The 25,900-nt window shown below is 43.4% G+C and overlaps 1 protein-coding gene across 1 annotated transcript; it reads right to left on the bottom strand.

Moving 5' to 3' along the window:
• Positions 1-881: 881 nt before the first annotated feature.
• DERL2 (derlin 2) lies at positions 882-25,890 on the bottom strand. Its single transcript, XM_068268516.1, has 7 exons — positions 25,565-25,890; positions 13,394-13,459; positions 12,961-13,034; positions 12,518-12,611; positions 10,421-10,616; positions 4,578-4,668; positions 882-1,518 (listed from the first exon to the last, which is right to left on the bottom strand). Exons 1-7 carry the CDS (start codon positions 25,655-25,657, stop codon positions 1,413-1,415), a joined length of 720 nt encoding a protein of 239 aa, XP_068124617.1. The 5' UTR covers positions 25,658-25,890; the 3' UTR covers positions 882-1,412.
• Positions 25,891-25,900: the final 10 nt, after the last annotated feature.

Raw genomic sequence — 25,900 nt, 5'->3', positions numbered from 1 at the left:
TTCTCCAGCCCCACACGTCCCTCCGTTCGTCTGCAAACATCCCAGGTAACTGGCTCAGTCGGGTCCAGTCTGAGTCTTCTGCGCATGCGCAGTAGACCCGGACTGATGCGACTGAGCCAGTTACCAGGGCTGATTGCGGCTGAACGGCAGACCGCAGGAGGATGGCAAGGGCCGCATCCATGCTTATGGGGCTGGAGGAAGCCCCGGGTAAGTAAACAATCTTGGCATAACACGGCTCTCTGGTTTAAGTTAAGTATATTTTTGTTTAGAGTTCCAGTGTACCCAAGGCAGATTGAAACAAAAATAGGTACTTCCCTACAAAGAGGGAAACATCTGGATCCTCCAGAGGCTGCCCATGCCCTCCCCACCATTGCCGTGCATGGACACGGTGGAACATATCTAACAAGACCTTGTCAGATGGTATTGTGGCCATGCTCCCCACCATGTGTAGCCACGCTGCGCCTGTGCAAGTATGGCCACGCCTGGGGAGACATAGCTGTACTCATATGGGTACAGCACACATATCTTTGTTAGCATCTGCCTTGAGTTCCCTTTAAAACATTTCAGGTTTTTCAGTATTGGTATTGATAGCCATTGACAGAAGATTATGCCAAATTTGTATGCAAATTTATACAGTTTAAAAAAAAAAAACCAAATAAATCTCTTCATAGTAAATCATAAATATGCATGCAAAATTTACATAATTAACAGAACACAATCCTGTAATAATAACCTCCAATGTTTTATAGGGTGTTGATAAATAGGTTGATAGAGTGATGAATGCAAAACCAAAACAAACTAAAGGTTTTTGCGTTGTGTAGAACCCCAATAAATAGTATAACCTATAAATCAGAAAGCACTTCAGACTTTATACATCACCATTTTAACAATATAATGTAAGTTTATATAATAAAAAGGTAAAGTCACAAAGCTATTGGCATATTTTCCAAATGACAGTGGAGAAATGGCCATTTTATTCCACTCTCTCTTTTCCTTTGCTCAGTCCACCCTATACTGATTTTACAGGGTTACAAGTTTAATAAACTTCACATAATATATGTGTTCACAAAAATCATAACATTCCTTCTGTGTCCCAAAGTCACGCATACACAACTTCTTTATTAAAGAATCAAAGAAAAAATATAAATTGGCTATTAAAAAGCATTGAACAAGTCTGAATGCTCTTGCTGAATGTAAGGTTCCAGTTTGTTTGTGGTTCCAAGAGCTTGAAGTACCAATGCAAACAAAACCTCAGAGAGGCACTGGCGGGGAATAGAAGGTCTGCTTGGGTCAGTCAGTGGATTATAAAGTGCTTCCTGTTCTAAAGAACTGTAACACAATCTCTGAAACAGGGATAATGTGCATTCCAGAAGGTGTGACAAAAGTTCGCCTCCTAGTTGCCATTATATTCATTAACCTCCAAGTCGCTGTCCTTCACCCCAAGCAAAACCTCCAGGACGGTCTTCAGGCAGTGGGTTATAATTTGGATCTTCTTCTTGAGTGTCAAATATTGCTTTTCTGTAAGAAAAAAACAAAACAAAACATTCAATCCATACCACAGAGTGAAGAGATTGTATTGTATATATGTTAAACATTTAGCAGAATTTAGCAAAGTGATTGTAAGCAACACTAAAAAAAAACAGGAGGGCAGGAGGCTTTTAAAAAAAATTTACCATCTATGTAGCTAATGCCTAGTTTATAAACACGGTGAAATCAATTTAGTGCATGCAAATGAGCCTGTATTGCACTCTACCCTTTTACTATATCTTGAGGTGTGAGGTGAGGTACAATTAACATGGTTAGTGTTGCAGGCTGTATTCTACCTCTGGAGGACAGACTCCCTAAGCAGTAACGTTCTGCCCTTCAGAGGTACAGGGCAGACCAACAGCACCAACAAAGTCAATGGAGCTTCGCCTAAAGGCTCAGGAAGACTTTCTGATGAGACAGAAGGAATAGTACAAGGAAGGAGCCACTGCCTTGTAAGCAGGAGGTTGCAAGGTCAAGGGATCTAAGCAGCTCCTGGCTTCAAATAGCTGAAAGGGCTGTCATGTTTGAGAAGTTCAACCCCCTGCTACTTTTCCACTGCCATTATCCAGGCTAGGTGTGAAATTCTTCAAGTGTGACTAATGTTTTCTGTTTTAAGTACAGTGGGGGGGGGGGGGGGGGGGGGGAAGACTGTGGTCAATTAAGTCTAATAAGGTGATTTATCTGCCTTCCATCATCTCTTGCTCTGCATCCCCAAGTCCTTTCACGGAAGGAAGAGGTGCCTATTTTAACCCTTAAAGAGAACCCGAGGTGAGTTCTAAGAATCCTAATAGCAGACAGAGGCTGGGTCTGCGTATACTGCCCAGCCTCTGTTGCTATACAGCGTCCCTCCAGGGCCCCCCCCCCCCTGCGCTCTGCCCCCCATAAATCACACGCAGTACTGGCGACACGCAGTTGTGCCAGCCGGCTGTTTACCTCTGCCTATCAATCTCGCCGCTCCCCCGCCTCCTCTAGGTCGCCTCTCCCCGCCCGCATCCCTTCCCTCCCCGCTGGTTGGAGGGAAGGGACGCGGGCGGGAAGCGGTGACCTAGAGGAGGCGAGATTGATAGGCAGAGGTAAACAGTGGCGTGTGATTTATGGGGGAGCAGAGCGCAGGGGGTCCCTAGAGGGACGCTGTATAGCAACAGAGGCTGGGCAGTATATGCAGACCCAGCCTCTGTCTGCTATTAGGATTCTTAGAACCCACCTCGGGTTCTCTTTAAATGTAAAAAGATGAGGTAAAATGAAAGGGTTTTTTTTTTTGTTTGTTTGGTTTATTTTTTTATAATAAACCACATTTTTAGAATGCATTTTTAATGTACCGTATATACTCGCATATAAGCCAAATTTTTAGCACAAAAAAGTCCCAGTCGGCTTATATGCGAGTCATAAACTTTTCAGATGTGGACACTCACCTTATGCAGGGCCCCGAGTGGAGTGCGCAGCCAACAGAGTGGAGTAAATGTCATCTAGTGCAGCCGGGTTGAGTGGAGACAGAGCGGGCAGGTTTTGCTGGCATGACGTCAGCTCTGTGTCTTATCTCTATTACGCCCTCTAGCAGCGTCTTGAGACTCATTGTGAGAGTCTCAAGACGCCGCTAGAGGGTGTCATAGGGATCAGACAGAGCTGACGTCACACACCACGCTCTCTCCGGATCATCATAGCGCTGCACATTAGAGATCACCAGACTTGCTATGCAAAATCCACCCGCTCTTCCTCCGCTCATTGCAGCAAAACTGTGCAGCGCTACAGTTGCTCTAACTCCAGGTGTCCTACAAAACCTGCCCACTCTGTCTACTCTCTTACAGGCCACTCATCACTGCATTAGGGATCGGCGCTGCACATGCCACAGTAATCCAGGATCGTCAAAACCTGCCCGCTCTGTATCCACTCAACCCGGCTGCACTAGATGACATTTACTCAACTCTGCTGCACACTCCACTCGGGGCCCTGCATAAGGCGAGTGTCCACATCTGAAAAGTTTGACAGTGTGAGAGGCATGGAGGCTAGAGGGCTCCTGGACTACTGAAAAATAAAAAATATGCTGGCAGTCGAGGGACATTACTGGGCTGATGACAGGCACAACTTGTTAGGCACGGTAAATCTCCAGTACAATCTTGAAGTCACTGAGAGAGAGAGAGAGTGTCTTATATGCGAATATGTTATAGAGCTGGCCCTGGGTGTTAAAAATTATGCTTGGTTTACTTTAAGGCTACGTTTTCACTGTAGCCTGAACTTTTTGCCTGCACTAAAAAAAAAAAAAAAAAAAAATTAGTTTAAGATTTTTCTGCTTGGTGAAAATTTGCATGTACATTTTTACGCATTTATGCAAATTTTCATACGCGGAAATTTGCATTAGTAAAATATAACAATCTGCTTAGTAACAGCTTAGTCATGACTGCTGACAACTTCCTGTAACCATGGATCTAATGCGAATTTTTGCCCAAATAACAAGTCCGAAAAAATTATGCAAGACCTCAGATTTTGTTCATGCGTATGAACACATACAAAAATATGCATTGAATGGAAACAGCCCCATTCACTACCATTAGTTGCCAAATCAATGCAAATATTCGAAAGAGGAAAATGTGACACAAAACACACAAGCGGAAACCTAGGCTAAGTAATTTAGCCGCCTCATTATATTTAGATACATTATCATGGAGTATTATAAAGATACAAGGGACAACTCTGTACAGCTGGGGGGTTATAATTAGGTATAATGCATTAAATAGTTAGCAGTTTTCTTCCAGCACAGGGTTAGTGTAGGGATCAATTAGAAAGGAAACCACTAACACTGATCATCTTAGTAACAATTCACTTTTGTCACTAACATTATTTTGCATATTGATACAACCCATTTCAAATAGTAGCTGCAATTTCATTTTGAAAATCTCATTATGTGTATAGATTGCTGGTGCATAAATGATTTCAGGAAAGTGTCTTATAATTCTTGACAGCTCGCAAAAAAACTCCACAAAGCATATTATGTGATATTCGTACAGTTGAAAGCTAGACTGAAGTTTGGAAGAAATGTGAAGTAATTTACTCACAAAATATAAGGTGTCTTTAAAATTCTTCCTCCTCCAGGCTGGTTTGGAAACACATCTTCCAAAAAGAAGTAGATGTGACCAACAGCAATACCTGAAATAAAGAACAGTTTATGAAAAACAATTCACATGCTTATAGAGAATTTTTGTAATTTCACACTTGTTTGTTTCAAAAACCTTCAGGCATATGATGCAGAAGCTTACAACTATAAGCATGTCCATTCACAAAACATCAAATTTTCATGGCAAGAGAGATATCCCTATAGCTGTCATTTTATTGACGATGTTAAACTGAGGGATGTGAGTTGGCTGTCCGTTATCCTAGGAATGACCTGCAATCTCTGCATGAGGACATCAAATCATAGAACAGTGCTGTAAGCACAACTTAGCAATTAAAATCTAACAGAACCGACAGGTTTTGGGCCAGTCCATCCCCTCATGGGGGATTCAGAAGCAGGGGACACACTTGTCTTTCAGTTTTCTACACTTTTCAGAAAACTGAAAGACAAGTGTGACCCCTGCCTTACAGCAGCTAATGTAATGTATAGAGAAAACTGACAAATATGCACAAGATATCCGTTTTTTTCGGTGCAGGAAATCTGCATTCAAGTGTGACCTAGTCCATTGATTAATATGAGTTCTCAGTTAAAATCAGTTTTTCTGTGCAGAAAACGCACAGAAAGCCGACAAGTGTGTCCCCTGCCTCAGGGTTTTGTTTTCAACAGCATTTCCTGAACAGCAGGTTAGCTGCCAAAATAGTAAGATGCCAGCCGGCCTCCCTAATCACTTGCACACTATTTTGTCAGACTTTGCAACTGCTGTTCAGGAAATGCTGTTGAAAACAAAGAAAACCCTGAGAATCCTCCATGAGGAGATGGACTGGCCCAAAACCTGTCGGTTCTGTCAGGTTTTAACTGCATACTTTTTTTGCGATAGTGGTCCTTTAGGCTACTTTCACAACAAGACGTTGCGTTTTAGGGGACTTTATGGTCGCATAACGTGCCCCTAACGCAACGCATGGTGGTGTTGAAGTTGGACGTCAGATTGAGCTGCGTTATGCAGCTCTCAAAGCAGCCGCTCCAGGTTAGTGATAGGAAGTCAGGATCTTTTTAAGGATTCAGATCATTTGAATCGGATCATTGAAAAGATCCAGATCTTTGAACCAAATCATTTGAATCATTTTACTAGGGAAGCAGACTGGGTGAAATGACTACCAGGACAGGACTTTCCCTGCACTGTGCATTCTGTATGTTCCTGTTTCTTCCAGACAGACATCCACTGTGAACAGAATCTTTCATTGTGATGATTCGACTCACAAAAAAGATCCGAATCGAATGAACAATTCGTTCATGATCCGGACAACACTACAGTCTCAACACGAGTCACCACGGTGCAGTGAGCCATGTGGTTGGCTGCGGAGGAGGAGGGGAGACCTCCTCCTCCAACATTACTGAGCATGTGCAAACAGTCTAACGTGGTTTAGCCCAGTATAACGTACAGTATGCAGCACTTTGTTTAAACGTGCTGCGTTACTGTGTAACGCAACGCGTGCACTGTGAACAGTACATTGATTTTACAGTGCTGTGAGTTAGGCTGCGTTACTGGCTGCTGTAACGTGGGACTTTAACTTCCCACTGTGAAACCAGCCTTAAAGTGGACCCTAATTAAAAATACAAGATTTCAAGAATAAAATCTATGTTCTAAATTATAATAAATAGCAGCCTTTTTTCAGCTGCATGATGACAAATATAAAATATTTTACACTTATTGGATAAACCCCTCCCTTCCTTTCATATTGCCGGGACAGAATCCGGCAAAATGCTGGAATAGGTGGTGTCCGGCAATGGAGAAATTGCTAATGGCTGCCACCTGTATAACCCTAGTTATGAAAAGAGAAGGGTGAAAAGCATGCATTGAAATGCTCATAGGCTTGAAGAAGTGTTTATTTATCTTTGTATGTGTCAAAGTGGTGCAACTAAATATTTTGAATTAAAAAAAGTTTGGTTTGGATCCGCTTTAACCTCCTTAGCGGTAATCCTGAGTCAGGCTCGGGATGGAAATCCGCAGCTCAGAGCGGTAATCGAGTGAGTTAAAAGCAGGAGCTGCTGAAGATCTCTCTGTGGTATTTTTTTCTTGTTTTTAGGGTCCAAAAGCTTGTAAAAAAAAAAAAATTAAAATAAAAAAAATGAAAAAAAAAAAAAAAAAAAAAGTACAGCTTTTAGACCCTAAATCTGGAAATAATCAATGCCAGGGAGGTTAAGTGTAAAAGGATCCTTAGAGGGCCAGTACTTTATTTTTTATAGGAAAAGTAGTGGAGTCTTCCTTTGCAATATCAGAGGTCTCCAATGTTTGCTAGGGCCAAGGCACAGCTATTTCTGGAAGTCCTAGCTCTTACTCATGACAAGTAGGTGGTGCTTGCAAGTATAGCCTGCATGGGATTTCTGTCTATAGGGAGGCACTACTGCAAAGATGGGAGTGGTCAAATGCTCTTCCCACTATTCAGGTTAGGAGGAAGCAGCAAAAAAAAAAAAAAAAAAAAAAAAAAAAAAAAAAAGACACTGGATGTCTGCCCTGGCAAAAGCACCAAGAATGTACCGTATATACTCGAGTATAAGCCGATCCGAGTATATGCCGACCCTCCAACTTTACCTAGAACAACGGGTGGGGGGGGGGGGGGGGGGGTGTCCAGGTCCGATTTAATGATACAATATTAGTGGATGATCACATTTTCAATCACATTATTAAAATCATATACAGTATTATAAAAACAGAGAAGCTGGTGGGCCCAATAGATCCTGACCGATCGCATTTTATCAATCGTTTTCATAAAGAATTGGTCAATCAGCATGGTGGCTTTTTGTCATGGTTATGATTACCACTGGTTTTAAAGTCAGGAATACCAGTAGTTTTGGTTCTTTCATGCTGTGGCTTGATTATAAATATGATCTGAATGACGTTATTGAAAATACAATCATTCAGCAAAAAAAAAAAAAAAAAAAATTAATAATACCGCATCATTATTGGGCACCTTAAATCTTTTGCCAGTAGATGGATAAAGGGAACAGGGTCTGGAAAAACAGGCTTGTTCCCCCTCATGTAAGGGACAAATGGGATGGGGAAGTCCTGACCACTTTCTCTCCAATAAAGTAGCACTGCTGTCGCAACATGAAATGGGACAACAGGCTCCAGACAGCCAATTTAAAATATAGTCATTGCAAAAGTACAGATGGCGAAATGCACAAAACACTATACAGTACATTGCCAATTAAAGCGGACCTGAACTCTTGCATAGGACACAAGAAAAACATAACAGAAATGCACCCTGTATGTGTTTAAAGGGAACCTGAAGCGAGGAATATTATTCAAAATAAACACATGACATAGCTGCAAATGAATATTACATACTAACCTCACCGTCAGTTCCTATCAAAAACTAACCATTTTCTTCTTACAGTGATACCTCCCGGTTCTGACAATATTTTGTCAGAACTGAAATATACCAGTTGCTGTCAGTTATATATCAGCAGCTGTCAGTTACAACTGAATGTGCAAGGTAATGTCCATGTTTCCCTATGGCTCAAGTGGGTGATATTACAGTTTAACAGTGTGCTGACCAGGAAGCTGTTATGGGGTAATTGCAATTTCAAAAATGGAGGACGGTGAAATCCATTGATCACAGTGGACAAATGGGACGCATGAGAGGAGAAAGAGATTGAGGAGTAGACTACACAGTAGGTAAGTATGACCTGGGTATGGTTATTTTGACTTGTTGTCAGTTCAGGTTCTCTTTAAAAAAAGAGTTCAGCCTGTGCAATTCCCCTCATTTGTATCTTATCACTAGTTGTAATTTTGTAATTTGATTACCCCCGCTGTCTCATGACTGCCTATGGCAGATAAGCAGGTGAATCAGGAAGTAGAAACTGCAGATTTATATCAGCTGTAACAAAGAAATTATTTTTTGTTTAAAGGTTATTATGCTGTTGTGTATCTTTTATAGCAGAGAGGAGTTTTAATGCAAATTTACCATTGTGTGCATTAAAAAAAAAAAAAAAGGGAGGCTGAACTAGGGCTTTAGGTCTAGTTCACAGTGCTCAGTTGCAGTGCAGAATAATTCTGCATGTGAACTCACTGCCCATACAATACTATGGGGCTGTTCACAGTACTGTGTTGTACCTGATTGCGTTACTCTAACTCACTGTATACAGGGTTTGTATTAAAGGACATCCGAGGTGAAAATAAACTGATGAGAAAAAACAATTGTATCTATTCTCCTTCTCCTAACAAATGACTTTTAGATATCCCACAGTTTTATTTTATATTTAAATCTAGTTTTTAAGTTTTTACTGTTTCATTGTCTCTGCTCAATGACACCTTCAAGAAAGTATGCCAGAGCTCAAATCTATGAATTATTGACCCTTTTTATGTCTTTTCTGCTCTCAGAAGCCATTTACTGACAGGAAAGTGTTGTATGGCTGTAATTACTGGTCAGTAAGGGTTATGCTAGTCTGACCCAGTCCCTACCCAGACAGAAACTGTCACTTGCATACCTGATGTTTAACTCTTTCAGGCATAAAGGAAAAAAAAAAGGAACACAGCCTAGTTATTTGTGCGCTTGGCACTGTGCATACACATGTCTATCTTATCATGTCACCTCGGTTGTCTTTTAAAGTCGATGTCCAGTACACACACACACACACACACACACACACACACACACACACACACACACACACACACACACACACACACACACACACACACACACACACACACACACACACACACACACACACACACACACACACACACACACACACACACACACACACACACACACACACACACACACACACACACACACACACACACACACACACACACACACACACACACACACACACACAGCAACTGACCACTGTGAACCGAGCCTTAAAGGATACATCCAGGCTTTAAAAAAAATATTTTAAAAAATCCACTTAGCGGGAGCCACCGGAGCTGCGGCGAGGGCACAGGATGGCTGCCACGGGCTGAAGGAAGCCCCAGGTAAGTGGATCTGTTTATTTATTTTTTTTTCTGCTTGGATCACTCCTTTAAAGGACAACTGAAGTGAGAGGGATATGGAGAGTGCAATTGTTATTTCCTTTTAAACAATACCAGTTGCCTGGCTGTCCTGCCGATCTTTTTGGCTACAGTAGTGTCTGAATCAAGCATGCAGCTAATCTTATCAGAAACACCTGATCTGCTGCATGTTTGTTCAGGGTCCATGACTACAAGTATTAAGAGGCAGAGGATCAGCAGGACAGCCAGGCAACTGGTATTGCTCAAAAGGAAATAAGTATGGCAGTCTCCATATTATCCCTTTCGCTTCAGTTGTCCTTTAAATCAAGATTATACTGAATACATAAATGAACACACATTTGTTGACATAGTCCTAAAATATCGCTTTAAACCTTGTGGCGTTCATAAACCTGTTATCTGTTGTATCTCGAACGTGACTGCCAAGTTTTAAAGCTTTAGATAAACATGTAAGAATAAATGGGCCATAGATAAACCTTCAAGAATGGTGCGCTGCCAAAAAAGGAGATTACTGTATATGAAACCACATTTTCTACAGACCGTTACACATGAAAATACTACAGTACAGGCACTTATCACACAACTGACGCAAAACTACATAGCTGTCATTACAGCACTGCATACGCATCTGTAATACCATAAATCCTAGGGCCAAATGACAAAGGTCAGTAACAGAATCATTACACATGCTTGCAGTTAAACCCATCTAAGGCTAAAATTCTTGGGTGGAACCTTCCTTACTAGATGTCAGGAAGCACAGCAAAGCTTACCCAAGAGATCCACAATAATGGAATTTCCCAGCAGCAAAGAAAAGCCCATTAGAACCCATGGCAGGAATGGGGCCTGGAAATTCAGAAGCCCAAAAAAGTTCATTCGAACATATGGATTCCTCCTACTCCACACATACACAAGCATTATCGTGAAAGCTTGGCCAAGGAACACCAGATTGACAAACAACCCAAAGATCTGAAGAAATTCATTAAGGAACATTACTTGTTTTATGAAGTAGTCATTAAAACTGTATGCAGAGTTCTGTAAACATTCATATACACAACTGTAATGACACTAGGCAAAACTAGTATACTGTATAATGTTATCAATTCCACGATAAACTGTGTGTGTGACTAAAAGATCGTATAAATGGCGTGAGTGTACAGAGTGGTATATAACTTGCAGGTTGCAGAACAATACACAAACCGCACTTAAAATACTTTGGACCGTAAAAACTCGTGGAGGGAAAATACCGCGTCGGTATTTTAGACTTCTGGGTGGGCATTCATAAAAATGTTGGCAGCTGGGATAGCAGAGCGGAGCTCTCCCGCTGAAGGCTGGCGGTAAGCTGTCGGAAGGCATGCGGAAACACTTAAGCTGTTGGAACACCGGCAGAGTCCCTCCGTGCGCTGCTCTCTCTGGGAGGTCTGTCCCATTGACTTGTATGTAATCCGCAGGCTTCTCGCTACATCAGAGGAAGCGGTATTTCCTGTCCACATACCGCTTCCTCTAATCTTTATGAATGGCCATTTTGTTACTTTTTTCTAGATAAATCTAGAAAAACACTGCAGAAGGCGGAAATTTCTCGCTCTGCTGGGGGATTGTAGATTTTCATGCGGGAACAGCTTTTATGAATGCCCACTTTGCTAAATGGTCGAGAAAGTCCGCTGTTTTGAGCGGAAAACTTGTGGTAAAGTTTTATGAATAGAGCCCTTTGTCCAATGTAAATGATAGAAATTTTCCTAGCACATATAGCACCTGCAGAAATTGACAACTGTGACGATCCAATTCAAGCTATTGTCTGTGATAAAAAAAAAAAAAAAAAAGGGTATATTCTACAATATGCTCCTCCACCCAATTACAAAGCTATAAGCATAGAGCTATTCAATCTGTCTTGTGCTATTTCTTAAATCTAGACTATAACAAAATCCTGCAGCCTCCTAGAAAAGAAAAAAAAAAAAACCCAAAAAATATATAGTTACCTTAGCAGCCTTGTCCCACGGAGCCGTCCCAAAGACCCCATATCACTTAACTTTCAGCGCCTGGCCCTGCCTCCCCTCTTCTCAGAGAAAACAGCCAAGCTATTTGATGAAGGATTTTGTTAAATACTCTAAAGGTCACTATACATCTAGTGACTTGGCAGCCGACTGACCATCCGATTCAATGATTATTATCGAATTGGATGAAAATTTATGCTGCCAAGTGCATGCCAGATCGATGCAAGCAAATTTGGGCCAAGCATGTCGATTAGACACGTAGAAAAGGCATCGGGCCATCGTGGTTGGTCGGGTGCACCTCGATAACGGCGAGCGATATTGGGATGAGCGACGAAACCCGACGCTGTACCCCCTGATGTTCAATGTGCCTCCCCGGTGCACTATACATTGTCTGCAGCAGGCTCCGGGTGCTGCCCTCTGTCCACACATGCTCCCCAGATGGTTGCCAACGTACATAAGGGCGCATGTGATGTCACACATGCATCCAAAAGGGCGCGTGTGATGTCACACATGCATCCAAGTTACTGCAGCAACCACGTGGGGCGCGTGTGGATGGAGAACTGCGCCCGAAGCAAGCAGCGAATTTGGACAGGTAATGTATAGTGCACTGGGGTTAAACATTACGGGGGGGGGGGGGGGGGGCAATCACAAGGCCGATTTTGGCTCAATTTCAGCATGAAATTGATCGGGAATCGACCTGTGGTGTATGGGCAGGCAACAGATCTCTATCTCCAATCAGATATTAGAGATCTGCCTCTTGGTCGATCTGCCCATATTGTCTGACATATGAGCACCTTTACAGTAGCATTTTGTATTTTTCATTATTTTTGTATTCTGTGCCAAAAAAAAAAAAAAAAAAGTAAATGTTACAAAGGATACAGCCATCAAAAGACCACCAAAAAGAAACATAAATACAAAATCCGCAGTGCGACCTCGGAAAGATCCTTCTTCAAGCATTCGGCAGTATCTATATCTGGGGTAAATGAACAGTCAAGGAAACATTCTCAATATATCAGCAACCAGAGCAGATGTATAACTCAACTAATTAGAGACAGGAGATGGAAGAGGTCATGAGAAAATAAGTCCTTAGCAGAGGGGGGGGGGGGGGGGGGAAGAGGACAGTTGGAAGAGGTGTTTTCAGGCCTGGCGTGTTAAAAAAAAGCAGGTGATGACCTAATGAGAGGAAGAAGGATTTTTTTTTTTAGAGAATGAGGACTGCAGCTATAGCTTTGTGTGAATTGTGTGAAACTAACAAAAAGAATATTTTTTTTAGTTATATTTATAACCATGCCACGCATCTCGTAAGATTTTTAAAAGGATACAAAAAAATCATATTAAATAAAAAGTTGAATCCAACTGGTCCAAAAAACAAGAAGTTTGTAACTAGTCGCCATACCTGCATAAGAAAAAAAAAAAAAAAAAAAAAAAAGGAAAGAAAAGAAATGATAATATTTTGAAGTTCTTTAGTTACAAAAGGAACATTTACAATAACCAGTAAACCTTTCACAATACATTTTTGAAAAAGCTTAACCGTATAACTTTACCTAATTTAGAAAAAGTAGAAATTCCGTGTTTTGTCTGCAATTCTTTTCTGACAGATGTTATATTGAAATTTATATTTAGATTATATTTCTAGATGAAAACATTTGCATAATCTAGAAGCAAAGACTTCTTTCACACTATATATATATTTCACCATAACCTGGATTTCAAAACATTTACACTACAGTGACAAATATCTATGAACGTAGTTACCTGGTAATGTCTGAATATCAGTTCTGGGTTAAAGTACAGTTGAAATGGTGTTATGAGTTCTAATTGCTGCAAGAGAGACAAACACGCTTTTAGTACAATTAAAGTGAACAATAATGCATTCAGTTTAATTATTGCAGGAAGTAAGTTGCTTTAACCACTTCTCTACCACGGGGTTTTTCACCTAAAAACCACAGCAATTTTCACATTTAAGGGAGGCAAGGGTTAATGGGCTTAATGGGGGTATAATTTATTTAAAAAAAAACTCACTGATGCTGATCAGTCACTAATGCTGTGTTAGTTATCTGAGATCCTCTCACGAGTGATCTCAGTGACTGTAACAGCATAGTGACTGATACAATGTTTACACACATTCTGCATGAATAAGCACTGTCATTGGCTTTGTGAACACATGTTCACATCAGCCAATCACAGACCAGCGGGTGCCCGACGCGTATGCACGTCCGCGTGCACGCGAACGCGATCGCTCACAGCAGGAAAATAAACAGGAATTGCCTATCTACGCCCCTGTGACTCAGGTGAATTTTAAAGGGGCGTAGATAAGCGTGGCAGAGGTTGTTAAGTGGTTAAAAAACAAAACAAAAAAAAACCACCATATTCCACAAACAAAACAAAACAAAAAAAAAATGTACTAACACTCTTCCTAATAGTCTTCGCTTGTAAAATAAAATAAGATGAGACTCAACAGGTGCATTGTAGGCAGGAAGAACATTAAATTGAGCTGTACTGTTTACGGTGTTGTTCTGATGAGAAAACATATGCTCTGGCACATATGACGTGTCCAATTGTTGAACATTCTCTATGCCTGAATAGTTGCTAGGAGATGAACAGACATTTTTCTCTAGCAAGATATTTCATATACAAATGATCAAGTAGAAGTCAATTCTTTTGGCTGTCTATTCATTAAAAAAAAAAAAAAAGCACACCTTTCCAGTTTTATTGGTCTTTTCACTTACTGCTGCCCCATCTATTCATAAAGCAGAGATAGAATAGTAGAAGAGGGCTGTATCACCGGTCTCATATTTTTTTTTCACTTTTGTTACTGCAGTTGCCAAAGGACAGTGGCTGAAGGTACTAAATAAAGCAGCAAGATATACTGTATGTAGCATCCTAAACTGTCAGTAGAGTCTCTGGTGTGTAGCAGGACTCGTGGAGAGTCAGTTTGATTAGGTGAAATATCTGAAAGGCTCTTATTTGTTGCTCAGTTTGTGTTGTTTCTGTTTCCAGTGTAGCCTAAAGCAGGAAGTGCTCAAAGCAAATCAGAGCCTAAAGGCTCATACACACATCAGACTATAGTCTTTGGAAAATGAAAGATCACAGCCCAATCTTACCACCCTTCATGTAGTATGAGAGCCATACCTTCACAGTCTTTTCTATGGAGCTGAACTCCCCATCAGAAAAAAAATCTTTGCAAGATGCTGCACACAACGATGCTGTACAGACACAAAAGATCAGTATCTGCAAAAGATCCGTTCCTGCAAATTGCATTCATAGTCTATGAGATCTGAAGATCATCATACACACCTTGTTTAACTGACATTCATCTGCAGATCTGAAAATCCATCCAGGTGGATCTGATCTGCAGATGAATGTCAGTCAAATCATGTGTGTATGATGATCTGCAGATCTCATAGACTATGAATGCAATTTGCAGGAACGGATCTTTGGCAGGAACAGATCTTTTGCAGATACTGATCTTTTGTGTCTGTACAGCATGTTTGTGTGCAGCATCTTGCAAAGATTTTTTTCTGATTGGGAGTTCAGCTCCATAGAATAGACTGTGTAGAAATGCTCTCATACTACATGAAGGGTGGTAAGATTGGGCTGTGATCTTTCATGTTCCAAAGACTATAGTCTGATGTGTGTATGCACCCTTACAAATCTATAGTCTGACCAAGCTGGTCACATTCTGCTCCATGAAATCTGCTACACTTTCTTAATACATTTTTAAAAACTGCATAATGTATGCCTAGCTCAAATGATGTATGGATCTGTTACAGATCTGCAGTTACTATGAAGCACAGAGAGGGTACAGACTGACTACAGTTTCTGCTTAGGACTGGCACTTGCAGCAGGTACTTTCCAGGCTTGCCTGGCATTGATGGATTGCTAGTGATTTTACTTTGGGCAGGCATTTTTCATTGTCTTCTATAAAGGTCAAATCTCAAGTCAGCCTCACCAAAATACCTACAGCAGGATTTTAGCAAAGCTGGCCAGCACTGCACTGGTTTTACAAACTACCTACATTAAATACAACTGTTTTTACATTGTCTTGGCATTTTCCAAGAGTTTTTTTTTTTTATACGATCCCTTACATGTACCTGTGAGGCACTGGATGAAATAGAGGTACATTTATGGGACCAAGATCCCTGGGGCATCAGAAAATAATTAAGACCCATACACACACCAGATGAAACTTGGCTGAGGCAGCAGATAACGACCACCACATCCAGTGTGTGTATGGCAGCCTCCAATGCTACCTGACCTCTTGGCCTGCGATCTGACCTGGCAAATCATTTTGGCTAAGCGACGGGAGGTAACATTGTTCTCCCCCAAGTACCCGCCTGCCTGCATAGAGCAGAACACTTTGCTCGCTTACATGTGAACAATGCATCTGCACAGCCTCTGCCCTGCAATGCTACCCAAGGGATCAGTTACTGATCCCAGTGAGCTGACATTAGTTGAGAGTGTGTATGGGCCTTACGTGTGACAGACTGAATTGTCTCTTTGCAATATGCAGAACAATGGAATACAAGCATACCGATATACTTTGTCTGTTAATGGGAGGAGTGGTGGCCATCAGGAGAGCTCCCCTTAATGCCTACTCCCCACATTTCTCCAACCCTTTTCCCCTTTGTATCCTTTAAGGCTGGTTTCACAGTGGGACGTTACAGGCGCACGTTAGAGCAGCCTGTAACGCACCCCACCGCACAGCAATGAAAAATCAATGGGCTGTTCACAGTGCCCACGTTGCGTTACACAGTAACGCTGCGCCATTAGACAACGTACTGCATGCAGTACTTTGTAAGCGGCAGAGCCGCGTTAGACTGTTTGCACATGCTCAGTGACGTTGGGGAGGAGCGGAGAGCGGCCAGGCACATGGCTAATTAATATTCACTGCACTCAGTGACGTGCAGTGTTTACTTCCTGGAACGGCCTCTCTGTGCGGCGATTGGCCGGCGGGACCACATGATGCCGCATGCGCACAAGAGTACGCACCACGGCATCACGGACGCCAGAGTGAGCTGCACAACGCGGCTCACTCTGACGTCCAAAGCAGGGAGCACCAGGCGTTGTGTTAGGGGCACGTTATGCGACCATAACGTCCCCTAAAATGCAACGTCCTGGTGTGAAACCAGCCTAAAGGATACCAGAGCCCAAATGAATATGAGAAACGGGGGAGCAGGCATGTATGCGGAGCTGTCCAACGCTCCCTCCGCTCTCCAATCTGCCCCTCCGATCCTCCTAAATGCCTCCCAGCACCCCCTTGCTGGACGGCCAGGTATCACTGCACCTGCGCTGGCCCGGCAGTGCGCGTCCTACAGCACGCAACCACGAGCGCTCCGCGCAGGCGCATGACGTCATTGTGACTCCCGGCCGCGCCAGCACAGGCATGCCTGACATGGCTGTCCAGGAAGAGGGTGCCGGGGGGCACTTAGGAGGATCGGAGGGGCAGATTGGAAAATGGAGGGAGCGGTGAGCATCAAGGCAGCGCACCATACATGCCTGCTCCCCCGTTTCTCATATTCATTTGGGCTCCGGTATCCTTTAAAGCAAATCTGAACTGTAAATACACTAAAAAGAGCATTAATTGTATGTTTAGTAGCAATAATTAGCGATGAGCATTCCAATTCTGAACATTTTTGTCCTTAGAGCACCAGAGTGTCGAGAAGCACAAAGCTAATTATTTATTTTGTTTAGAGATGAAGAACCAGATGGATACCAAAGCCAAAAGGCTCTGGTAAAAACTGAAGCTATACTGGGTAGGGGGCAATAATCAAATACTCACTGCACCTCCCGTTCACCTCCGCCCCCCGCAGCTCTTCTCCAGTCAGTCCCGTTCTCCTAGGCGACTTCAAGCCCGGACATACTGCGCCATGCATGCGCAGTATGACTGTTCTGCTCCCCTGTGGTGGAGTAGTGATGTCACGGCGCGAGCGCTGATTGGAGACGTGGGGGGAGCAAGCACGCTCCTGTTCTGTGGAATCACGGCGCGGCCACAGGGGCAGAGAATGTAAAAATCTGATTAAATGATTGCATCGGAGGAAAATATTGTACTGTTAATAGATACCTTAACCACTTCGGGACCACAGTCTTTTCGCCCCTTAAGGACCAGAGCCTTTTTCTCCATTCAGACCACTGCAGCTTTCACGGTTTATTGCTCGGTCATACAACCTACCACCTAAATGAATTTTACCTCCTTTTCTTGTCACTAATACAGCTTTCTTTTGATGCTATTTGATTGCTGCTGCGAGTTTTACTTTTTATTATATTCATCAAAAAAGACATGAATTTTGTCAAAAAAATGACTTTTTTAACTTTCTGTGCTGACATTTTTCAAATAAAGTAAAATTTCCTATACATTTGAGCGCGAAAGTTATTCTGCTACATGTCTTTGATAAAAAAAAAAACATTCAGTGTATATTTATTGGATTGGGTAAAAGTTATAGCGTTTACAAACTATGGTGCCAAAAGTGAATTTTCCCATTTTCAAGCATCTCTGACTTTTCTGCGCACCTGTCATGTTTCATGAGGGGCTAAAATTCCAGGATAGTACAAATACCCCCCAAATGACCCCATTTTGGAAAGAAGACATCCCAAAGTATTCAGTGAGAGGCATGGTGAGTTCATAGAAGATTTTATTTTTTGTCACAAGTTAGCGGAAAATGACAGTTTGTGACAAAAAAAAAAAAAAAAAAAGTTTCCATTTCTTCTAACTTGCGACAAAAAAAAATGAAATCTGCCACGGACTCACTATGCTCCTCTCTGAATACCTTGAAGTGTCTACTTTCCAGAATGGGGTCATTTGTGGGGTGTGTTTACTGTCCTGGCATTTGGGGGGTGCCTAATTGTAAGCACCCCTGTAAAGCCTAAAGATGCTCATTGGACTTTGGGCCCCTTAGCGCAGTTAGGCCGCAAAAAAGTGCCACACATGTGGTATTGCCGTACTCAGGAAAAGTAGTATAATGTGTTTTGGGGTGTATTTTTACACATACACATGCTGGGTGGGAGAAATATCTCCGTAAATGACAATTTTTTTATTTTTTTTACACACAATTGTCTATTTATAGAGATATTTCTCCCACTCAGCATGGGTATGTGGAAAAATACACCCCAAAACACATTATACTACTTCTCCTGAGTACGGCGATACCACATGTGTGGCACTTTTTTGCACCCTAACTGCGCTAAGGGGCCCAAAGTCCAATGAGTACCTTTAGGATTTCACAGGTCATTTTGAGACATTTCGTTTCAAGACTACTCCTCACGGTTTAGGGCCCCTAAAATGCCAGGACAGTATAGGAACCCCACAAATTACCCCATTTTAGAAAGAAGACACCCCAAGGTATTCCGTTAGATGTATGGTGAGTTCATAGAAGATTTTTTTTTTTTGTCACAAGTTAGCGGAAATTGATTGTAATTGTTTTTTTTCACAAAGTGTCATTTTCCGCTAACTTGTGACAAAAAATAAAATCTTCTATGAACTCGCCATTCTCCTAACGGAATACCTTGGGGTGTCTTCTTTCTAAAATGGAGTCATTTGTGGGGTTCCTATACTGCCCTGGCATTTTAGGGGCCCTAAACCGTGAGGAGTAGTCTTGAAACCAAATGTGGCAAAATGACCTGTGAAATCCTAAAGGTACTCATTGGACTTTGGGCCCCTTAGCGCACTTAGGGTGCAAAAAAGTGCCACACATGTGGTACCGCCGTACTCAGGAGAAGTAGTATAATGTGTTTTGGGGTGTATTTTTACACATACCCATGCTGGGTGGGAGAAATATCTCTGTAAATGACAATTATTTGATTTTTTTTACACACAATTGTCCATTTACAGAGAGATTTCTCCCACCCAGCATGGGTATGTATAAAAATACACCCCAAAACACATTATACTACTTCTTCTGAGTACGGCGATACCACATGTGTGACACTTTTTTGCAACCTAGGTGCGCTAAGGGGCCTAACGTCCTATTCACAGGTCATTTTGAGGCATTTGGATTCTAGACTACTCCTCACGGTTTAGGGCCCCTAAAATGCCAGGGCAGTATAGGAACCCCACAAGTGACCCCATTTTAGAAAGAAGACACCCCAAGGTATTCTGTTAGGAGTATGGTGAGTTCATAGAAGATTTTTTTTTTGTCACAAGTTAGCGGAAAATGACACTTTGTGAAAAAAAAAACAATACATATCAATTTCCGCTAACTTGTGACAAAAAATAAAATCTTCTATGAACTCATCATACACCTAAAAGAATACCTTGGGGTGTCTTCTTTCTAAAATGGGGTCACTTGTGGGGTTCCTATACTGCCCTGGCATTTTAGGGGCCCTAAACCGTGAGGAGTAGTCTTGAACCCAAATGTCTCAAAATGACCTGTGAAATCCTAAAGGTACTCATTGGACTTTGGGCCCCTTAGCACAGTTAGGCTGCAAAAAAGTGTCACACATGTGGTATCGCCGTACTCAGAAGAAGTAGTATAATGTGTTTTGTGGTGTATTTTTACATATAACCATGCTGGGTGGGAGAAATATCTCTGTAAATGACACATTTTTGATTTTTTTTACACACAATTGTCCATTTACAGAGAGATTTCTCCCACCCAGCATGGGTATGTGTAAAAATACACCACAAAACACATTATACTACTTCTCCTGAGTATGGCGATACCACATGTGTGACACTTTTTTGCAGCCTAGGTGCGCTAAGGGGCCCAACGTCCTATTCACAGGTCATTTTGAGGCATTTGTTTTCTAGACTACTCCTCACGGTTTAGGGCCCCTAAAATGCCAGGGCAGTATAGGAACCCCACAAGTGACCCCATTTTAGAAAGAAGACACCCCAAGGTATTCCGTTAGGGGTATGGTGAGTTCATAGAAGATTTTATTTTTTCTCACAAGTTAGTGAAAAATGACACTTTGTGAAAAAAACAATAACAATCCAATTTCCGCTAACTTTTGACAAAAAATAAAATATTCTATGAACTCATCATACACCTAACAGAATACCTTGGGGTGTCTTCTTTCTAAAATGGGGTCACTTGTGGGGTTCCTATACTGCCCTGGCATTTTACGGGCCCAAAACTGTGAGTAGTCTGGAAACCAAATTTCTCAAAATGACTGTTCAGGGGTATAAGCATCTGCAAATTTTGATGACAGGTGGTCTATGAGGGGGCAAATTTTGTGGAATCGGTCATAAGCAGGGTGGCCTCTTAGATGACAGGATGTATTGGGCCTGATCTGATGGATAGGAGTGCTAGGGGGGTGACAGGAGGTGATTGATGGGTGTCTCAGGGGGCGGTTAGAGGGGAAAATAGATGCAATCAATGCACTGGGGAGGTGATCGGAAGGGGGTCTGAGGGGGATCTGAGGGTTTGGCCGAGTGATCAGGAGCCCACACGGGGCAAATTAGGGCCTGATCTGATGGGTAGGTGTGCTAGGGGGTGACAGGAGGTGATTGATGGGTGTCTCAAGGTGTGATTAGAGGGGGGAAATAGATGCAAGCAATGCACTGGCGAGGTGATCAGGGCTGGGGTCTGAGGGCGTTCTGAGGTGTGGGCGGGTGATTGGGTGCCCGCAAGGGGCAGATTAGGGTCTAATCTGATGGGTAACAGTGACAGGTGGTGATAGGGGGTGATTGATGGGTAATTAGTGGGTGTTTAGAGGAGAGAATAGATGTAAACAATGGATTTGGGAGGTGATCTGATGTCGGATCTGCGGGCGATCTATTGGTGTGGGTGGGTGATCAGATTGCCCGCAAGGGGCAGGTTAGGGGCTGATTGATGGGTGGCAGTGACAGGGGGTGATTGATGGGTGGCAGTGACAGGGGGTGATTGATGGGTGATTGACAGGTGATCAGTGGGTTATTACCCGGAATAACAGATGTAAATATTGCACGGGCAAATTGATAAGGGGGGGGGGTCTGAGGGCAATCTGAGCGTGTGGGCGGGTGATTGGGTGCCCGCAAGGGGCAGATTAGGGTCTAATCTGATGGGTAACAGTGACAGGTGGTGATAGGGGGTGATTGATGGGTAATTAGTGGGTGTTTAGAGGAGAGAATAGATGTAAACAATTGATTTGGGAGGTGATCTGATGTCGGATCTGCGGGCGATCTATTGGTGTGGGTGGGTGATCAGATTGCCCGCAAGGGGCAGGTTAGGGGCTGATTGATGGGTGGCAGTGACAGGGGGTGATTGATGGGTGGCAGTGACAGGGGGTGATTGATGGGTGATTGACAGGTAATCAGTGGGTTATTACAGGGGAGAACAGATGTAAATATTGCACGGGCGAATTGATAAGGGGGGGGTCTGAGGGCAATCTGAGCGTGTGGGCAGGTGATTGGGTGCCCGCAAGGGGCAGATTAGGGTCTAATCTGATGGGTAACAGTGACAGGTGGTGATAGGGGGTGATTGATGGGTAATTAGTGGGTGTTTAGAGGAGAGAATAGATGTAAACAATGGATTTGGGAGGTGATCTGATGTCGGATCTGCGGGCGATCTATTGGTGTGGGTGGGTGATCAGATTGCCCGCAAGGGGCAGGTTAGGGGCTGATTGATGGGTGGCAGTGACAGGGGGTGATTGATGGGTGGCAGTGACAGGGGGTGATTGATGGGTGATTGACAGGTAATCAGTGGGTTATTACAGGGGAGAACAGATGTAAATATTGCACGGGCGAATTGATAAGGGGGGGGTCTGAGGGCAATTGAGCGTGTGGGCAGGTGATTGGGTGCCCGCAAGGGGCAGATTAGGGTCTAATCTGATGGGTAACAGTGACAGGTGGTGATAGGGGGTGATTGATGGGTAATTAGTGGGTGTTTAGAGGAGAGAATAGATGTAAACAATGGATTTGGGAGGTGATCTGATGTCGGATCTGCGGGCGATCTATTGGTGTGGGGGGGTGATCAGATTGCCCGCAAGGGGCAGATCAGGGGCTGATTGATGGGTGGCAGTGACAGGGGGTGATTGACGGGTGATTGACAGGTGATTGACAGGTGATTGACAGGTGATTGACAGGTGATCAGGGGGGATAGATGCATACAGTACACGGGGGGGGGGGGGGTCTGGGGGGGGTCTGGGGAGAATCTGAGGGGTGGGGGGGTGATCAGGAGGGAGTAGGGGGCAGATTAGGGACTTAAAAAAAAAATAGCGTTGACAGATAGTGACAGGGAGTGATTGATGGGTGATTAGGAGGGTGACTGGGTGCAAACAGTGGTCTAGGGGGTGGGCAGGGGGGGGTCTGAGGGGTGCTGTGGGCGATCAGGGGGCAGGGGGGGGGAAATCAGTGTGCTTGGGTGCAGACTAGGGTGGCTGCAGCCTGCCCTGGTGGTCCCTCGGACACTGGGACCACCAGGGCAGGAGGCAGCCAGTATAATAGGCTTTGTATACATTACAAAGCCTATTATACACTGTTGCAGCGGCGATCCGGATGCCAGTAACCCGCCGGCGCTTCCGAACGGCCGGCGGGTTACGGCGAACGGGGGGCGGAGCCAGTCCCCGGCGGCTGATCGCGTCACGAATGACGCGATCGCCGCATAGCCACTCCCGCAGCCGCCCCCGCCGATGGGCGTATTGCGGTCGTTTGGGACCGGTCTTTGCCGCCGCCCATCGGCTGGGGGCGGTCGGCAAGTGGTTAAAGAACCACTATCGCCAAAATCTTAAAATCTAAAATACATGTAAACAAATTCAAAAAAGAATTACATTTCTTCCTGAGTAAAAGGAGCCATAAATTACTTTTCTCCCATGTTGCTATCACTTACAGTATATGAAGGAAGTAGAAATCTGACAGAACCGACATGTTTTGGACTAGCCCATCTCCTCATGGAGGATTCTTAGCAAAGCTTTTATTCTTTATAAAGACATTCCCTGAAAAGGATTTACACAATGGGCTCTATTCTCAAAGACTTCCTGCATGCGGTAAAGTACATGCGGGAAGTTTGCACCCAAAATACCGTCAAGTTGGAATTCTCAAAATGTTCCGCATGTTTTTTCCGCATGTGGAAAAAGTGTGATAAAAGTGCGGGATTCATGCGGAAAAATTTCCGCAAAAGTCGGTATTTTCCGCAATAAAAGATCAATTCTCAAAAATGTTCAGGCGCATCATTTCGTCGTTAATTACCGATTTTTTATCACCTACAAGTAGTAGGTGATATATTCCGCATCCCATTTACTTTAATGAAGTGTGGAGGCTTAAGAGCTGTGCTTGCTGGACTTTAACCACTTGCCGACCGCACGCTTATACCGTGCGTCGGCAAAGTGGCAGCTGCAGGACCAGCGACGCAGTACAGCGTCGCCAGCTGCAGGCTGATTAATCAGGAAGCTCGCGCGAGCGGCTGCTTCCTGTCAATTCACGGCGGGGGGCTCCGTGAATAGCCTGCGGGCCGCCGATGGCGGCTCGCAGGCTAAATGTAAACACAAGCGTAAATAATCCGCTGCAGAGCCCACCCAGCACAGATCCCATCAAACAGCGCTGGTCCTTAAGGGGGGTAAAGGGTGGGTCCTCAAGTGGTTAACTTTTTTTTTTTAAACACTTTTTCATGCAACCTTTTTACCGCATGATTCCCGCATGAATAATGGCTGTTTCTGCATCTTTTTCTCGCATGCGGAAAACATGCGGAAAATATTAGTGAATGTGGAAAAAATGCGGAGTTTACCGCTGGCGGGAATATAGCGGTAAAATTTTGCGGAAAATTTGGCTCTTTGAGAATAGAGCCCAATGATGCTGGCCAGCCTCGCTGCACAGTTTTTTGGCAGTTGGACAGAGAAACTGCCATTCACTAAATGCTTTTGAAACGAAAATAAAACCATGAGAATCCCCATGAGGCGATGGGCTAGTCCAAAACCTATTGATTCTGTCAGATTTCTACTACTAACTGTAAGTGACAGCAACATAGGAAAAAAATAATTAATGGCTCATTTTACTCTGGAAGAGACATATTTCTTAGTTGCACAGTATGTATTTTAAATTTCACACGATAGCGGTCCTTTAAGGGCTTGTTCACACTATCAGAGTTTGCTGATTTTTTTTTTAAGCGCTGAAAACGCTTGTGTAATGATGTCCTATGAGTGTTCACATGTAAGCATTTTGATTTTATTGAAATTGCAAACACGCTACATGTACCATTTTCTGAGCGCTTTGGCTCAATGGAAGGTATAGAGAAATTTCCTGAGCGCTTTTATGAATGAATACATTGTATTTATTCATTTCCGGGTTTAAGAGTTCACTTCCTTACTGATGTCAGGAAGTGAAAAAAAATAATCGCTGAGCAAAATCGCTTAGAAAAGCGCTTTTCTAAGCTTAAATCACAGGGAAAATCTCTTCAAAAATCACAGTATAAATCGCTGACTGCTTGCAATTTTTAATGTGAACAAGACCTAAATGTCTTCCATACCAATTATCCAAAGCTCTCAGTATAGGTTTCCTAACACCTCCAACTTCTTCCAAACAGCCCACTTCTCACACAGCAGCCTTAGTACTGGATAGTGGATAGAGATTTATATTCATCTTTGGGAACCAGAATCAGGCAGGGTTTAAATTGGATCCCTGCACAGAACTAGTTCTTTTACTACCTTTCAAAATCCTGCTGGTTGTGGTTTGCCATGACATATGAGGAAAAAATGTTATCTTTCAGTAAGAAGTGACAGTTCCCGAGTCTAGACTGACGTGTCCCATTGGTCAGCTCAGCTCATGGCAAGCTCTTTGAAGTTCCTTCTAATTACAATAACCAAGCTAATAACAGAAGAACTGGCCCAGTGTACCTGTACCCTAGCTGGGGAGAATAGCAAGCGAGCTGTCAGAGGCAGGCAATGCACACAGGTGAGTGTAAACGGAAAGCAGCCTACAGTGCTGCTGTACAGGGGACACACAGTGGGCTGCAGGCAGAGTAGGAGGTACACTGTGTAGCTAGGAAAAGGCATAGCAACTGCAGAGCCAGCACTTACCACTACAGCGGTGGTGAGCACACAGGCCGTGGTGTAAGCTCGGGTCACCGGTGGTATCTGCATATACTCCTGTCGGAAAGTCTGGTACGCCATCTTGCTGCCACCCACCGTTCCCCAGCTCTCATCTCCACCTCGTCCAGACTAGCACATCACACGGCCACATTCAAATGCCTACACCTCTCCTGCCCAATCAGCATGCGCCTATCATTACAACTGGAGTGTGATTGGTGATACGTACTGTCGCTCCCTTCTAGTGAGTGTATCGTGTCATGTCTACGTGCTATTGGTCCGCGTATTGGTTGCGCCTCTCCTCCGATTGGTTCAGATTCCACCCGG

The sequence above is a fragment of the Hyperolius riggenbachi genome, chromosome 2 (genome assembly GCF_040937935.1).
Source record: "Hyperolius riggenbachi isolate aHypRig1 chromosome 2, aHypRig1.pri, whole genome shotgun sequence".
Lineage (NCBI taxonomy): Eukaryota > Metazoa > Chordata > Amphibia > Anura > Hyperoliidae > Hyperolius > Hyperolius riggenbachi.
Note: the sequence above shows the minus strand (reverse complement) of the source record. Positions and strands in the feature narration are given on the sequence as shown.

Bases quoted from the DNA above. Each gene is read 5' to 3' on its own strand.
- DERL2 (XM_068268516.1), bottom strand. From the start codon at position 25,657: ATGGCGTACCAGACTTTCCGACAGGAGTATATGCAGATACCACCGGTG. The intron at 10,617-12,517 runs GTATCCTTTGTA...GAATTTCTTCAG, and splicing joins TTGGTGGTCTTTTGATGGCT to ATCTTTGGGTTGTTTGTCAA. The intron at 1,519-4,577 runs GTGAGTAAATTA...TTTTTCTTACAG, and splicing joins TTAAAGACACCTTATATTTT to AAAAGCAATATTTGACACTC.